The sequence below is a fragment of the Terrapene carolina genome, unplaced genomic scaffold (genome assembly GCF_002925995.2).
Source record: "Terrapene carolina triunguis isolate 2854851 unplaced genomic scaffold, T_m_triunguis-2.0 Scaffold34029, whole genome shotgun sequence".
Classification (NCBI taxonomy): Eukaryota; Metazoa; Chordata; order Testudines; family Emydidae; genus Terrapene; species Terrapene triunguis.
In genome coordinates this window covers 625,594-642,228 of record NW_020698380.1, presented here as the reverse complement: position 1 = coordinate 642,228, position 16,635 = coordinate 625,594, and the positions used below count along the sequence as shown (strand labels likewise).

Sequence of the window (16,635 nt, the reverse complement as noted above, 5' to 3'; positions counted from 1 at the left end):
TCTCTTTATTAAAATAATGGAAAAATATTTCATAGCATGCTTGCACATTTCAAAACAGCAGGCCATTATGAAGCTTACTATTATCCAGACTTGCCTCAAATTATCCATTACTAGTAACTTCACTCCCAGTGCATGTATTTCCTTAGGGTTTGATTGTGCAACCCTTAGTCACGCTGGTGAGCACTGCGTGAGCAGCCCCACTGAAATCAATTGAATTGCTCTGCCTGAGAAAGTACTCAGTCATAAAGATTGCACAGTCGGGCCCTTATCTTTTCAGACTATTCAACCAGTGTCACTAACCACTAGACGTCTCCACTCTGCCCTGGAGGCATGTGAAGACGGGAAAGTGAAGCAGAACATGTAGTTATCCCCATTGGTAGGCTATCTAAATTGAGCATAGTAACAATACTCCTTCAATTTTCCTAGCTGCTATGTAACGGGTGCTCTGTAAATGCCTAAGATAGATAGAAATTTTAAAGTTGCCTGGGGATTTAATGACAGGGCTCCCATTAAAGTCAGTGGGGGATATATGGTTAAATTCTGTGCAGATCTTTTGAAAAATCTAGGGTTTACAGTCTGTACAATTATGTTGCTTTTGTCAGTGAAATATGAGGTTTGTCTCTGGGAGCTGGAAAGACAGTGGTACTATGAGCAGTGAGAAATTTGTATTTATTCAAAAAGAAATGGCATCATAAATGTATCCTGGGCTATCTTGTACTTCCTCTGTGAACATAACTTTCTCGCCCCTCCCCGTCCTCCACTATGTTTTTGGAAAGTGAACTTGGGGCTAGATCACAAAGGGACTTAACTGCCTGTCACCTAGGTGCCTAAATCCAACATTTTAGTGACACTGAGATCCTCAAAACTCCTACTTGGCTGCCACCTAATCCTGGAGGTGCCTAAAGTCCCTGGGCCCTTATGTTTCCACTGCTAAAGTCCTCAGGGCACCTAAATGTCTGCCGGTTAACATGCCCACAGGAGCCTGTATCCTGACATCTCTGTGTTCATGCCTAAGCGGCAACAGAATTCTCAAACTAGGTGTTCCCCCCAACTTGGGCCCTGCTTCAGGCAGAGCAGGGATTCAGACCTACAGTGCCCATATCCCAGGAAAGTGACCTGGCTAGTGGGCTGTTAGATATAATGAGGATCCCCACCTTCTTCTCAGGTTTTTTGCAAGAAAGGACTGACATGGCTTAGGTGCCTAACTCCTGGAGAAAGTTTGTGAGTGGAGGGAGGCGCCTAATCCCCTGAGAGAGGACTTAAGCCCCGCCCCTCTCTTTAGCATTTCCATTCCAGCTGGCTAGCGGGGGTGTCTACCAGCTCAGTTTGCTGGCTTCTGGGGAATCCCTTTCTCAGGTGCCTTGCTCTCCCTATGCATTGTATAGAGAGCCTGGGCACTTCACTCAGGGCTGTGGATTCCACTATGCAGGGTGCCTAAAAGTTAGGCATTGCAACGGCTAAGTCCCTTTGTGGATCAAGCACTTAGCTCTTCTGAGCACTGCCAGATTGAAAAGCCAGAAGAATGAAGTCCTGTGCTTATTACAGATTAAGTATAGCAGCAATGAAAGATCCCCCATGCTGTCTTTTAAAGGTGCTTCAACCCTAAGCAGGAGAGACTGTTTATGAAGGGAATTTCTGTCTCTGTGCTCATTCAGTCCTTGGCCTCTCTGCTGAGACTGCCAACCAGTGTGCCAATAAGTGTTAACTGTGGTGAAAATTTATTTTTTAAAAAAGTAATGTAACATAACACTTATAATAATATACACCTCTACCCCGATAGAACGTTGTTCTCGGGAGCCAAAAAATCTTACCGCGTTATAGGTGAAACCGCGTTATATTGAACTTGCTGTGATCCGCCGGAGCGCACAGCGCCCTCCCCCCCCCCCGGAGTGCTGCTTTACTGCGTTATATCCAAATTTGTGTTATATCGGGTCGCGTTATGTCGAGGTAGAGGTGTATCTAAATGTACTTTATAAAAGTGGGTATAACTACAGTATTATACCAATTATACAGATGGGGAAACTGAGGCAGGAGCAGGTATAAGTGACTTGCCAACTCACAATACTGGGAACCCAGCTCTGTTGGGTCCTAATCTAGTGTTCCATTTACCAGAGTGCTTGGGGGTGCCTATAAACTGTTATCTTATTATTATCTGTATTTTGGAAACACCCAGAGTGTTCCAGGACATTTCCGTTCATACAATCTAAGACGGCAACTCCCAAACTTTACTGGTTAACAGACCACCACCTTAAAAAATTGTTGTGAAGTGAATGGATGGATCATCAAGCATGTGTACCCGAGTTTGGGAACCCCTGATATAGGCTGTCAGACAGGAAATCCTAAGTGGATGAAACACACAAACACAGTAGAGGTGGGTTGGAAAGATGACGTAACAGTAAAGACAACAGAGTAGAGCAGAAAAAAAAAGTCACAGCTTCCATCTTGCCTTTTCTATAATGTGTCTTGTATTCTAGTGAAGACTAGAAATTAGTATTAACAAAATTAACTAATCCTGCAACATCACATTTCTTTTAGTGAGGTGTGAATCTGTTTGGATAAAACAAGAACCAACTACAGCTTTCCCTCAAAAATGTACCTGAACCCTCAGGAAAGCTTGATTGACCTTTCCCTCTCTATTATATTTCATTTTTGCATAGTCTCTAACTATAAGGCAAGTTTTCCAGAACTCAGATCATTCTTGTAGTTCTTTTCTGAACTCTTTCCAATTTCCAGTAGTATTTTTCAACTGTGAATACCAGAACTAAACAAAGCATTCCAGTAATTCCTTACTAATGCCATATACAGAAATAATACCACCTCTCTATTCCTATTTGATACTCCCCTTCTTATGCATCCAAGGGCTGTGTTTGCCCTCTTCACTATTTAATATTATTATATTACTGCATCAAAAAACCCTACATTAAAAGAACTTTAAGGCTGCAAAATCAAGTATTCAATAATTAGGAAATGCCCGACTTAAGGATGTCTCTGCTACCTTAATTCTGCCTCCCTTCTGCATTATGATAGTCTTTAATTGCATGATCACATTGTATTTTCCACAGGATCACTGCCTCATTCAGTGAATGAGTACTTATTCAATATTTCTTTTCATCCTTATTCAGTGTGTGGCCCCAGACCTTATTCACCACACAAACATTAATTTTCTTCACAATGCCCCTGTGATATTACGTGGTAGTAGTATCCCCATTTTAGAACTGGGGAATTGAGACACAGAGAGATAAAGGTTACAATTGTTAAAAGTACCCACTCATTTAAGGTGTGCAACTTGAGACACTGAGGGCCTGATTTTTCAGAGTACTTAACAGTTTTATAGCACATTATATATTCAGAGCATAGCTGTGAATGCCCTGCATTTCTGCAAATATAGCACCAAGTGTCTCATGTTAGGCACCAAGAAAATGAGGAACATATAATTAGTGGCCAGCTGTGAACACATTTTGGTTTGAGTGACTTGCTCGGCATCACATAGGAACTCTGTGGAAAAGAGAGGGATAGACTCAAATTTTCCAGGGCAGTACTGTACTGCCTTAAACACGAGACGATCCTTTCTCTCCCTGCAATCCCTTGCCTCCAACAAATTAGGAAGTGGTCTTACAGACAATAACCTCCTTCACTACACCACACTTATACATTCCCATACATGTTATCCCTGAGGGAATTCAGCGCCAAAAAATTAAATATTCTGCACAAAAAAATTAAAAATGCCGCGCACATTTTAAAATTCCACAAAATTCTGCATATTTTATTTGTCAAAATAACACAATATAACCACACCATTTTTATTATTTGCTGACAAGTATTTTGAAATAAATTACCAAAATAATTGAAAATGGTGTGATTATATTGTTATTTTGTTTCTGTGCTATTTTGACAATATGCAGAACTTTGCAGAATTTTAAAATATTGTGCACAGAATTTTTAATTTTCTTGTGCAGAATATTTAATTTTTTGGCGTAGAATTCCCTCAAGAGTATCAGAGTTCTGTGTGGCGCAATCTGGGTGCGGGCAGCTCGGTGGGGGATCTAGGTGCAGGGGGGAATCTGGATCCACAGGGGCTCAGTGCGGGGTTCTGGGTGCAGGGGGAATGGGACTCTGCACCGAAGTCCAGGTGAAGATGGTTAGGGCTCAGTGTAGGGGGGAGTGGGGCTTGGGGAGTGGGGGGTCAGGGTGCAACTGGTTGGGGTTCAGTGGGGTGGGGGTCCAAGTGTGGGGGGCTCCTGATGCAGGCGATGATGCTTGGCGGAGTTGAGGAGCAGGGGTTCTGGGTGTGCAGGTGGGGGGAGGGGTCACTGTACAGGCAGCTGCTCCCCCGTCCGCCCAACCCCTGTGCATCCAGACCCCTGCCCCCTGCTAAGCCTGCCCTGCAGCCAGGGGAAGTTTCTGGGGCTTGATCTGACCCGGTCCTAGCTGCTCCATGCAGGGAAGGGGGAGGTGGAACTCCATCCCCATCCCGCCCTGCTGGGACTAACCTCCCTGGGTGACCGAGGCATCCCCAGACCTCTCTCCCCGACTGCCCGAGCTGCCAGGGAGGGGTGAGTGAGCACTGGTGCAGCGTCTCTTTGCTTCCCCACGGAAACCATTTTCTGCAAGGAAGCAAAAGGAAGGGGTGGGAGGGCATTTTTCTACTGCGCCGCAGGGGCACAGAATTTCCCCAGGAGTAGCATGTGCACTGACAGGCAGGGGAACTGTGGAAATAAGTAGTAAGAGTCTCTGCTTACAATCATAATTCCTACACATAAGTGGGGTCAATTAAAGTTGCATGGGCAACTCTTAAATCTGACATTTCCTAACTTTTGATAACTTGACTTTACAATCTTAACATTCTTTTCACATTGTTTTTTTAAACGTAATTTCCTGACTTTACAAAAATCTGGAAAAAATCTAAAAATTCCATCATGTGGAACCATACTGACCCTCAGCTTGGGTTATCAGCAGTGTTTGGACCTTTATAGCATAGACCACTACCACTTAGCTAATGGGGTAACTGGTGGTAGTAGTAGAAGACAAAATATGGGGATCAGCTACTAGAGGGGGACGAGACTCACACTGTGCCAGGGGTTTCACATATATATGCTGACAATAGAAATACATAGAGACTCGGGACTCTTGGTTCAGTTCCAGGTTCCGGAGAGTATTGTGTTCTTCCAAAGTTATAGATCCTTCTGTCCCTGTATCCTCCACAAGTTTATCTCTGTACACCTTTCTTCCTATCTATCCATTCCCAGCTCCTGTCCTCTCCTCCTCAGCTATAATCTTCCCTCTGATTCATGTCCCCTTCCCCTTCTGCTGCTTCCCCAACTGGCTCCTATCTCCCACTGCTTCCCCCCTTTGGTTCCTGCAACACTGTCTCCCTCATGCCTCACCCCTCTTCATTCTAAGCCAGGCTACTTTCTTCTTCTGCTCACTACCTGGCACTAGGAGCACGAGAGAGAGTCTCCTTGTTCTCATTTCTGGAGTCTACTGCTCCTGTGAATTGTAGGGAGAGTCCTGCTCAGCCCAGCCCCTGCAGTCCCATGGTGGAGTACACACAGTGCAGTCTGCTCAAGGAGCTGTGAAGGGCTGGGGCATTCTCAGTGCAGACAGAATCTTTGGAGACTTTAGCAGCCATACTCTAACAAGTTTCCCTTGATCATGTGTGAGCTGAGATTTTTTAAAAGGCTCATACCGTGTGAAAATATGCCCAGTTTTTCATGGGAACAGTAAAAGCCACATCCCTCACACACACTGCGCAGACAAATTTCAAGTCCCTGCTCCAAAGCATGGAGACATTAGAGCATCTAAAAAAATAATGCACTGGTTGTAAGAATAATGTAAGAAAAACAATGGATTTTTCCCTAATCTCACCCGCAGAAATAGCTCAATTGTTTTGGCTGAAACTTTCAAAAACAAAAGCAACCCCCCTCCCCAAAAAAATTCAGCCTGAGGCAAGCACCCAGAGTGGAAAATTTCAACTCAAACGGTTTAACTTTTGCAAAGTTATATGCAACTGAAAACAGGATCTTATAATAAAAAAATATATATGGTAAAGAAGACTAACCAAACTACTACTAATTATATTATGAAACTTAAAACTATTTCTCTTTCGTCACAGACATTGGGACGCCGCTACAGAGCTCCATCTCAGGCCGGGGATGGTTGAGAAGGAGAGGGGGTTGGGTCGTGCGTGCGTTAGATGAGGCACTAACGGCGCTGCGAGACAACCACTGTGCATGCATGACCCAGACGGACACGGCTGATGAAATTCTCCGATCAATGGCGCTGGGGCGCTCCAACATCTGAAGTGGAGCACCCACAGCGGGACACATCTCGAAGAACCTCAATTACTGTACAAGGTGAGTAACCTTCTCTTATAATAGGAAGTGCCCAGCAACTTTAACAATAGGTTTTACTACCTTCACTGCCTATATTATTACACTATCTTAGCTATATTACTATTATTATTGAAGTTCTTTACTGACAGCTGCTTCCAGCTGGACACAGGATTCACTGCTGAGGCTTATGTCTATACTATGAGCTAGGGGTGTGATTTCTCTGCTCATATACAGATACTTGCACTAACTCTCATTGAGCTAGCACTAGTACAAATAGCAGTGTAGCTGTGGTCGTACTGATAGCAGCAGCAGAGACGCAACTGAGCCAGGCCGAGTACGTATCCACCGGTTTCAGGCAGGTTTGGACTCGGCATGGCTCAGCTGTGCTTCTGCTACTGCTACCAGTGCCACTGTGGCCACAGTGTATTTATACTAGCGCTAGATTGATGGGAGCTTGTGTGATTATATGTACATGAGCAGGGGAATCACACCTTAGCGAGTAGTGCGGAAGCAGCCTAAATCTCAGTCTGATCTCACTTACAGTGGTGCAGTACATCTGCATGAAACAGGATGAGATCAGAATCAGGGCCGGAGTATCTATCTCTTTGGAGAACTAGACTCCAGGAGAAACTTTCATAGATTCTTCAATGAAGAATAAAGGTTGGCAAAAGGCACTTTTGAGCATTCCCCAGTCGATGAAATATGAGCTAGGAAGAGCTGGATCCAAGGCAATAGTTCATACATTCTTTGGGTTCTGCTGATGTTTCCACACTGCAAGCCAGCCTCCCTCTCACATTTTCTGTAATCAGCAGAACTGGCTAAATGAATGTACTGCTGTGCATCTGACTCACAGGTTTGTCGTCTTCTACATCTAATCATGTCACTTGGTAATTACAGAAGGATTTTTTTTCACTTTTTTTTTTTTTTTTTTAAAATTTTGTATTTTGGGGTTTTTTTTTTTTTTTTTTTAAAAAATTTTCCAAAACATCCCTTGCGGGGAGGCCCCCCCCCCCCCCCCCAAAAAAATTCAAAGCTGCCTGAAGGACATCCCAAAAACTGTGACAAGTTGACAATAGCGATCTCATTGTTATGTGGCACTTTGGGAACATAAAAATATTTAGCCCTTTTTATCTGTGGGTCCCAAAGGGGAGTAATTAGCCTTACCCTCATTGTCTAGCTGGTGAAACGGAAGCACTGAGAAATGAAGCAACTCTCACAAGGTCACATAGAAGAGCTGGGCATAAACCCCCGGTCCACAAATTCCCAGGCTGGGCTACTAAACTAATCTGTGTCGTGATAGGTGATACTGTGCATTGATTGATGCAGTTAACCACTGGACGACATTCCCTGTCATATGCCAGGGAGACCTAAGAAGTTTGGTGTAGCCCTGAAAACAGGTCCTTGCAGATTTGGTGGGTATTGTGACACTGTCACCGTTACATTAGCTATGGTCTGAGGTAGCAGTGTTCAGATATGGATTGGAATTAGGTTTATAGTGGGTTTCGGTTTGAGGCCAGACTAGGGCTAGGGTGCTGGTTCACATTTGACTTGGGGAGATCCTACGCTACTCTCTTGCCTCCTGATCTTGGAAAATTTCCATCCAATGAGCAGGATCAATGAAGATTTAGGTGGTTACTTGAGGATTTTTTCTCCCCTGGGGAGAAGCAGTGAAGTTCCTGCCAAAACCCTCATGACTCCTCTTCCCTTGGACTTGTGGAGATGAGACCTGCAGGAGCTGTGTAGTTTCCCCTTCCTCTGGTTCCATGGGATAGGAAAGTGAAGGCACCTCCAGAGGCTCCTTAGTTAGCAGTAGATCCACATTCTATAGAGAGAACCACTCCTGACAGGTAATCTAGCTGGCCCTCATGGTAATAGTTGGGGGTGGGGGGAAGTGCTAGAGTTGAGTATGTGGGTCATGCTCTGTATGTGGGGCACCCAGAGCAGTGATGTCTTCTCCTCACAATATATTGTAGTCTCTGTACCTCTGTGCAGAAGAACTACTTCTCAAAGAAGGCCCTTCTAGGGTTCTCATCAGTTCTCCAGGGAAAAGTGCTGCTCCTGCAGGTTGATATGAGTAGTAGTAGAGATTATAAGTGTTATGCTCCTCTAGAAAAATGTGTGCATTCTCTTTGTGAAAGCATCCTCAAGAGTCAATTGATTCTAGAAAGCTTCATTTATGGGGAGGTGAGGTACTGTAGCCGGGGACCACTTGAAGTAGAGGGAATGATACTTTAGACACTTTAGTGATAACAGAGAGCCTTTGGAACGTGCTGGAAAGTTCTCTAATTTTGTTTTGGCTAAATCCGCAGGCCTACTGATGGAACACACTTATCCTCATTGAGGTGGGAGCTGGGTTAATTTGACTCCTGCCTCTCTCTCTCCTCTCCCTTCTGTTGTGCAAAGGCACCAATTCCCTCTCCACACCTGGTTTCTCCTTCTCTTTCTTTAAGGAGTTGGGAATGCCAAGTGTTGGCAGGCCCTGTATCTCAGCAGATAGGGAGACTTGTACTCCATGGCAGACTTCTCAGCATGTAACTGTTGGATCAGTGCCAGTCTCTACACCTCTGTCCAGCCCTCCCAATTCATGCTGCCTTTACCCCGCTGGTTCCCCATCAGAGCTGGGAACCGGTAGCTGAAGAACACCCTTAACAAAAGTCCTGCCTCTGAGTCAATTATCATCTTCCTTCCCCTTACTCACTGCCTTAGGCGCCTAAGAACACCTTAGAATGGACCAGTGGCCTAAGAATTTAAGATTTGATAGACTTGACTTGGAGCTGAGTTAAAACACTCTGTATTTTCCCACCCCCTATCACTCAAAACGGGAGATGGACTGCATTCAGTTTATGTTGCACACTGCATATAGCTGTGAAACCTTTTCATTGCAACAACACCCCTTGAAGATACCCATAGCAAATCTGTTAGTTGTAGGTAATTTTTTTTACTGTACTATAACATGTTCCTTAAAATTAAATTCTGAAGTTAATCTTTTCTCAAAATTAGGAACAACCCCCACTTTTCATCTATAGTCCCCTCTGCCTGGAGACTGGAATGAAGGGCTTTATATATTTGTTTCCTGAAGATGGCAGCAATGTCTTTACTATGCAATACACCCAGCTTCATCAGGTTGTTCTGTATTAGAGATACAGTACCAACTGTTCATTTCCACTGTGTCTGAGGATACATATGCACATGTAAGAGGTTCACAAGACAACGCTTCCTCTGTTGTGAAATGGCACCAGGGAGCTATAACAGGCCTTTCCATCAGGGAAAACGTTCTTTTCATTTTAATATGACAAGCAAAATAACTCACAAGGGCCATCATACACATTGTGCATGGTGTGACCTGTTGCTTGAGAGAGTTCCTTAGAAATACAATGGTAGCAGAGCAGTGTGCAAAGTTAGCACTAATGAGCTATGCATTACTATTATGTTCATCTCACATCACTCATGTAGTGAGATTTGAGTCCTAGGCCTGCTGCTTGGCTAAGTGTTCATTGCTGAAACTAAAGTGACATTTGCATCCAGTAGGTAAAAAGAGACTGTGGTGCTTTTGTGTGCGGAGGTGGTTAAATCTTCAGGGCAATGAAATGAAAGCAAAGGAACTCTGAACCTTTGACCTGAGCAAAGTATGTGAGAGCTGCAATGTGGAGAATCACTTCTGCCACTATGTGTAGATAATGCCTGACCCTTCAGAACATTTAAAAATGAATTTACTGCTGGAGTGACAATACTGGGGACTAATTATCCATGCAGCAGGTACAGCTTGAGCAAGTTTCCTCATGTTATCCCACCAACGTGTCTCGACCCTGACTCGGAGAGATGATTTTTCATGCCCATTACAGCCACTGACTTTCTGTTGAGGCTGAAAATAAGCAGAGCAGGTGCTGCAGTGGATTTGGCAGGAGGACATCTGTCTGCTAGAAAATTATCTGAAAGGTGGCCACCAAATGTTAAAAGTTCTCTGGGTAAAATGTTTCAACAGCGACTTAGACCTCATCTACAAGCAGTTTGTACCAGTATAATTGTGAGGTAGGGATGTGTTGGGTTTTGTTGTTGTTTGTTTAACTGGTACAGCTCATAGTGTAGATGCAGTTATAGGTGTATAAAGGTGCATTTTACTGATACAATTTATTCCCTTATAGGAATAAGCTGTGCCACTATAAGCACATAGACGTTAATATAACTGCATCCACCCTTAGGGGGTGTTGTACCACTTTAATTATATCAATGTAGTTAAAACAGCACAACTTTTTGTATGTAGATTTAAGCCCAGAGCCTTCAAGGTGTTTACGTGCCTAATTCTCGCTAACACTTTGGAGGATCTGGGCCTTAGGCTCCTAAGTCATGAAAAGTCAATGGGACTTAGGCTCTTTAGTCCCTATCTCCATTTGAGAATGTTGCCCTCTCACTACTGATGTAGGCCAGATTCAAAACAATACATGACTTGTTGAAGTCACAGCTTGCAATATAAGAGATGTAAAAATGTAGTTATATGATCACATATTACAGTATGTGTTACAGTAAAATAGTTTAAGAAACGAATTGATAATCAGAAGTCCTTCAAAAAGACACTCTAGATTCAGCTTGCTGTTAGCAGTCAGCCAGATGCTTTATCCAGGGCTTTAATATACTTTTCTTTCTGAGCTCTACTTCAAGACCAGTGCTTGGAAATATTTTCTGGTCTGGACAGACTTTCTACTGGTCCACATAAGTGTTTCTAGCTTTAGCAGATCATGATATATTGGCCCTTAAAAAAATTGCATTTTTATTATACTTGCTTCTCTCTCTCTCTCACATACACACTTACTTCAGTTCCAACATTATTTTAGCAATCAGCCCGACTTAGACCCTGTCTCCACTACCATTTTAACCAAATTTGTAATTAGTAACAAAATTGGGTCTAAATATAGCTTGTATATAACATAACAGGGTTAACGCTCAGGAGCCATGGTTGCAAACAATTATTTCATCCTTGCTGGCAGCCTACGCTGGCAAATGTTTATGTTCCTGTAACTGTTTGACACACTTCTATTTGCACTGTTGATGGACCCACTTAACTATGCTTGTGTGATCAGTTTGGTGGAACCTCCATCTCAGCTCTGCGTATAGTAGGACATCACAGTGTATATTGTCTCATATTGCTTGTGTCACCCAGTGTGTGTGCTGTCAGGGCACTCTATTTCCTGCTGAGGTACTATTCGTAGATTCCACAGCCAGAAGGGACTGCTGTGATCATCTAGTCTGATTTCCTGTACAGACCATAGAACTGCCCACAAAAATAATTCCTAGAGCATATATTTTAGAAAAACATCCAATCTTGATTTAAAAATTGCCAGTGATAGAGAATTCACCAAGACCTATAATGTCCAGACTTTATCTGAGTGAGTGGACGAGTTATGGTACTCTCTAGTGAATAGCCCACAGAGAAGATAACTGACTTGCTAATTAATCCCAGCAAAGGGAGTTTGCCTTTAGCTCAAGTGTTTAGCCTGCATTTTGGAGCTGAGGCGCCAGTGTTCTAGTCTTGGCTACTTAACACATTCTCTGATCTATTTCTCTAAACATTGCTTGTCATCTATCCCATATGAATTTCTTACACTGCAAATGCTAAGTCCCCAGCCAATACTTGTCCCATTGGGCTTGCAAACATTTTGTATCTCAAGGAAGGAAAAAAGAAAAGAAAAGCAATTAACTCACAACATGAAGATATAGGTACACTGATAGCCAGAATGATCCAGGCAATGTCCACCTTGGTGAGACAAATGGTTGCTCTGTGCTGGGGTTTATCCCCCTCAGTGACATGGGAAATATTCCCGGGCATGCCAGGCTTCCAGGTTCCAGCAGGCACCAGTCTGTTTAGAAAGTTTCCCGTTGCTGTGGAACCAGCTGTTGAAATGGAGCTGGCCAACCTTGTGGTGGATGCTGTGGAGAGAGCCCTGTTGGATAAAGTAGCATTATTCACCATAGTGTGCAGTGTCATGGAGGTTCCTTTAGGGTTTCCCATTGTAGGTGATGAAATGTTGACATCAAAGCTGGTCTGAACTGAATGACCTGCTGCTGTTGCAGTTCCAGGGCTGGCAAACAAAGGTACATTTGTACCTGGTCTCAAGGTTACCCAAGAGTTATTTTTGCTCAGGATATCCCATATATCATAGTGTGTGGGTTTAAAAGGCACCGACCCTGTTTTGGGATCAGTCGATGGGCCAGCTGTTGGCGTGGTAAGATCTGCTCTCTGCATAACTAGCCATGTTCCATTTACCCGCTCTGCTTTTTTAAGGCCTTCCAAGGTGTTGCTGTGAAGAGAAGAGCTTGAGTCTGTCGTAGCTGCTGGCCCAGTACTATTGGGATTATTGGAGGCTGCAATCTGGGGCTGAAATGGGTGGTTAGTGAATGGGCGCCTCAAAGTAGGAAAGGGAGAGTGCAGTGCTGTCTTTAGGTAAGGCTCTGTAGATTCTGTGAAGTTGCCTTTGAAAATCTGAAATATTTTCCCCTTCGGGCGGGTCTGTCCTGAATACAAAGCAGTCTGGTTGTATAAGTGATATGTTTCCATTTTGCCAACGGGATGGCTGCTGGTTGCTTGCTTCTGGTCAATGGTAGGGGCAGGTGTCTCCATTGGGCGAGCTGAGTGAAGAGTTGAATGAGTAGTTGTGGGAACAGGTCCTATCGTGCGATGGCCTTTGTGTCGAGGTGTTATCCCCATGGCTGTGATAGTGGTAGTGTCTGTCAGGAGGCCCTGAGACGATGATACACTCGGAGGCAGTATCTGAACAGCAAACACCAGCTCTTCTGTCAGTGCCAAGATCAGTAGAACACCTGGAGGAAAGGACACAGAAAGGTATTGAAATGAAAACCAAAGAAGTACAGACTAAAATCCCTATTATTGTGTATTCATGCTTTCCTTACTCAAGCTTTTATGGTATTTTTCAAGTTAGTTCACTATAATTTGTCAGGCACGCATACATTAGGTAAAGAGATTGCAGCGAGAGCTTTAGGAAGATGCCAAAGCATTAAGTTATAGTGCAGCAGAAAAGTTCATGACTAACTTTAATCTTCACCTCCTTCTCTAAGAAATCAAGAAGGGGAGAGCCTAAAGGAGGGGACAAGTGAAAGAGAGCCTGAAGGAGCTGTGAAAGCCCTAGTTCTTACTGGGGGAGGATTCCTCCAGTGTGGGAACTCAGGAAGGCAACTGTAAGGTTGCCTTCTGACCCTACCATAAGGGCCGGGCCAGGCCAGGGAGTAGGAGGAGGGGTGTGTCCTGGGCAGGGCTGGAGCATGTAGATTCCAGGCAGTGCTGCCACTCAGTCACCTGCAGACGATGCTGTAATTGGGCTACTCTAGCCCCTGGAGCAGCCCAGGATGTGGAGGTGAAAAGATGGTTTAAAGCCACCATAGTTTCCCACCCCCTGGACTGCAAGATCTGTGGTGGGCTCCTGGCATGTGGTAGAAGGGGGAATAGGCATCACACAGAGCCCCTAACATATGGTTGAGGGGGTGGGAGGAGTCCCTGAAATAGATGAGAATGGGAAGGTGGCACATAGGGAGCTGGTGGGGAGGAATCTGAGGAGGCCCCGGTGTGCCCAATGTGCTCGGCCAACAGAAGATTTAGAGTATACCCCTAGGAGGTTGCAATTAAAACATATTTTCAATTTTTTTTTTTTTTTTTTTCCCACAAGCCCCCACTCCCAGACAGCTGCCCACTTTGTTGTGAGCCTGCTGGGGTTTTTAGCCTCCTTGTTCTTTGGCTAAGATTGTTAAGCATCAGTAGTGATTTAGGGTGTCTCTGTTTTTGGGTGCCCAACTGGAGATGCCTTAAAGAGATCTGATTTTTTGAGCAGGTGGATGGCTCAACACTTTCTGAAACTCAGATCTCTTTAACATGTCTAAAGTTGGGCACAGAGAAATTGAGACACCCAAAATCACTGGTCACTTTTGAAAATCTTGCCTTTTATCTACAGTGTCTGAGAAGTGCAAAACACTCAAACACTAACATGGGCAAATTCAAAAGACCACAGTTTTGAAACTACAGTATTATTAGGCTTCCAATTTTGACCTAATACAGTCAACCCTCTGTTTTAATTTTTATGCGGATGTTTGAATTTTCATTTCCTGTACATGTGGAATTTGAGGTTTTCTGTAGGCTTTTGCCCTTCCCACCTCCCAGTAAGTGACTATTAGCTCATGAAAAGTGCAGATTCACAACACCAGCAATGTGAATTCATCTGTTTATCTCTAATCCAGGTAACAGTAACAATACAAGCCATTACCCTGTTCTGCTGATGTACCTTTACGTCACTACAGCTTGCAGGAACCACACTGCTGCCATGTCTCCATTTGCTGAAATTGTCAACTACGTTGTGGATGCTTGCCCACTAGAAATGCACTGAGAAAACCAATTAATTTTTAAGAGGCCATTGTCCACCACTAGATGGCAGTACTAACCTGGTCTGCATTAGAACCAGTGATCTTGAAGGGAAAGGCTCCATAGTCTATAACCAACCCCCTGAGCCAAGTGTTTTGCACTTCTTGAACACCAAATTAAATCCATTTTAATCCTTGCAATTTTAAGCCTTCCAGCCAGCAGTGTGTGGGACACACACACACAATCTCCTATGAGAGCACTATTAAAAGCCATTTTTATGTTAATTCACTTGGGAGTAATTTCTCACCATTGAAAAATGAAATCTCTTTAGAATGGGACTCATGAACATCAAGGAAGATGCTGCATTATAACTTCCATTGGGGTCCCTGGACATTGCTGGGATTAGTTATTTTGATTTTATACAAATTCCATACTAAAGGATGCCCAGTCCGAGCTCGGGGGGGGGGAGAGGCAGAAGACATAGGAGAAATTAAAAAAAAAAAAAAAAAAAAATTTTAAACAAAACAAAAAATCAAAACCACCACGGAAGTAGTAGCACTTTTTCCTCCTGCCCTACCACACACTAGTTGATCACAAGCCACGTAACCCATACAGCTTAGAACTGCCTCATTGTCGTTTCCCCACCCTAAACTGCCTTAGCCCTCCACTCATGCTCACTCAGGATGCTTTGCTGTCTATACAGGAGGTCAACAAATTGACTTTAAAATACAGTGTATCAGACTAATACAAATAACTAGGGCTGTCAATTAATCACAGTTAACTCATGCGATTAACTCAAAAAAATTAATGGTGATTAATCGCAGTTTTAATCGCACTGCTAAACAATAGAATACCACTTGAAATTGATTAAATATTTTGGATGTTTTTCTATATTTTCAAATACATTGATTTCAATTACAACACAGAATACAAAGTGTACATTGCTCACTTTATATTATTTTTATTACAAATATTTGCACTGTAAAACTGATAAAAGGAATAGTATTTCAATTCACCTCATACAAGTACTGTAGTGCAATCTCTTTATCGTGAAAGAGCAACTTACAAATGTCAATTTTTTTTGTTACATAACTGCACTCAGAAACAAAACAATGTAAAACTTTAGAGCCTACAAGTCCACTCAGTCCTACTTCTTGTACAGCCAGTGGTTAAGAGAAACAAGTTTGTTTACATTTACAGGAGATAATGCTGCCCGCTTCTTATTTACAGTGTCACCTGAAAATGAGAATAGACGTTTGCATGGTACTTTTGTAGCCGGAATTGCAAGGTATTACGTGCCAGTTATACTAAACGTTCGTATGCCCCTTCATGCTTTGGCCACCATTCCAAAGGACATGCTTCTATGTTGATGACGCTAATTAAAAAAAAAGTGTTAATTAAATTTGTGACTGAACTCCTTGGGGGAGAATTGCATGTCTCCTGCTCTGTTCTACCCGCATTCTGCCATATATTTCACATTATAGCAGTCTTGGACGATGACCCAGCATGTTGTTCGTTTTAAGAACACTTTCACTGCAGATTTGACAAAATGCATAGAAGATACCAGTGCGAAATTTCTAAAGATAGCTACAGCACTTGACCCAAGATTTAAGAATCTGAAGTGCCTTCCAAAATCTGAGAGGGACGAGGTGTGGAGCATGCTTTCAGAAGTCTTAAAAGAGCAACACTCTGATGCAGAAACTACAGAACCCGAACCACCAAAAAAGAAAATCAACCTTCTGCTGGTGGCATCTGACTCAGATGAAAATGAATATGCATTGGTCCGCACTGCTTTGGATCGTTATCGAGCAGAACCCGTCATCAGCATGGACCCATGTCCTCTGGAATGGTGGTTGAAGCATCAAGGGACATGAATCTTTAGTGCACCTGGCATGTAAATATCTTGCGACGCCGGCTACAACAGTGCCATGCGAACGCCTGTTC

General features: G+C 43.4%; 1 protein-coding gene across 3 annotated transcripts in view; it reads right to left on the bottom strand.

Moving 5' to 3' along the window:
• LOC113405166 (transmembrane protein 108-like) overlaps nt 1-16,635 on the bottom strand; it is a 249,482-nt gene that overhangs the window by 3,877 nt on the left and 228,970 nt on the right. For all 3 annotated transcript variants that reach the window (XM_026646091.1, XM_026646092.1, XM_026646093.1), the window contains one exon: nt 12,030-13,145. In XM_026646091.1, coding sequence (XP_026501876.1) covers nt 12,030-13,145 — 1,116 coding nt within the window. The remainder of the gene's footprint in view (nt 1-12,029; nt 13,146-16,635) is intronic.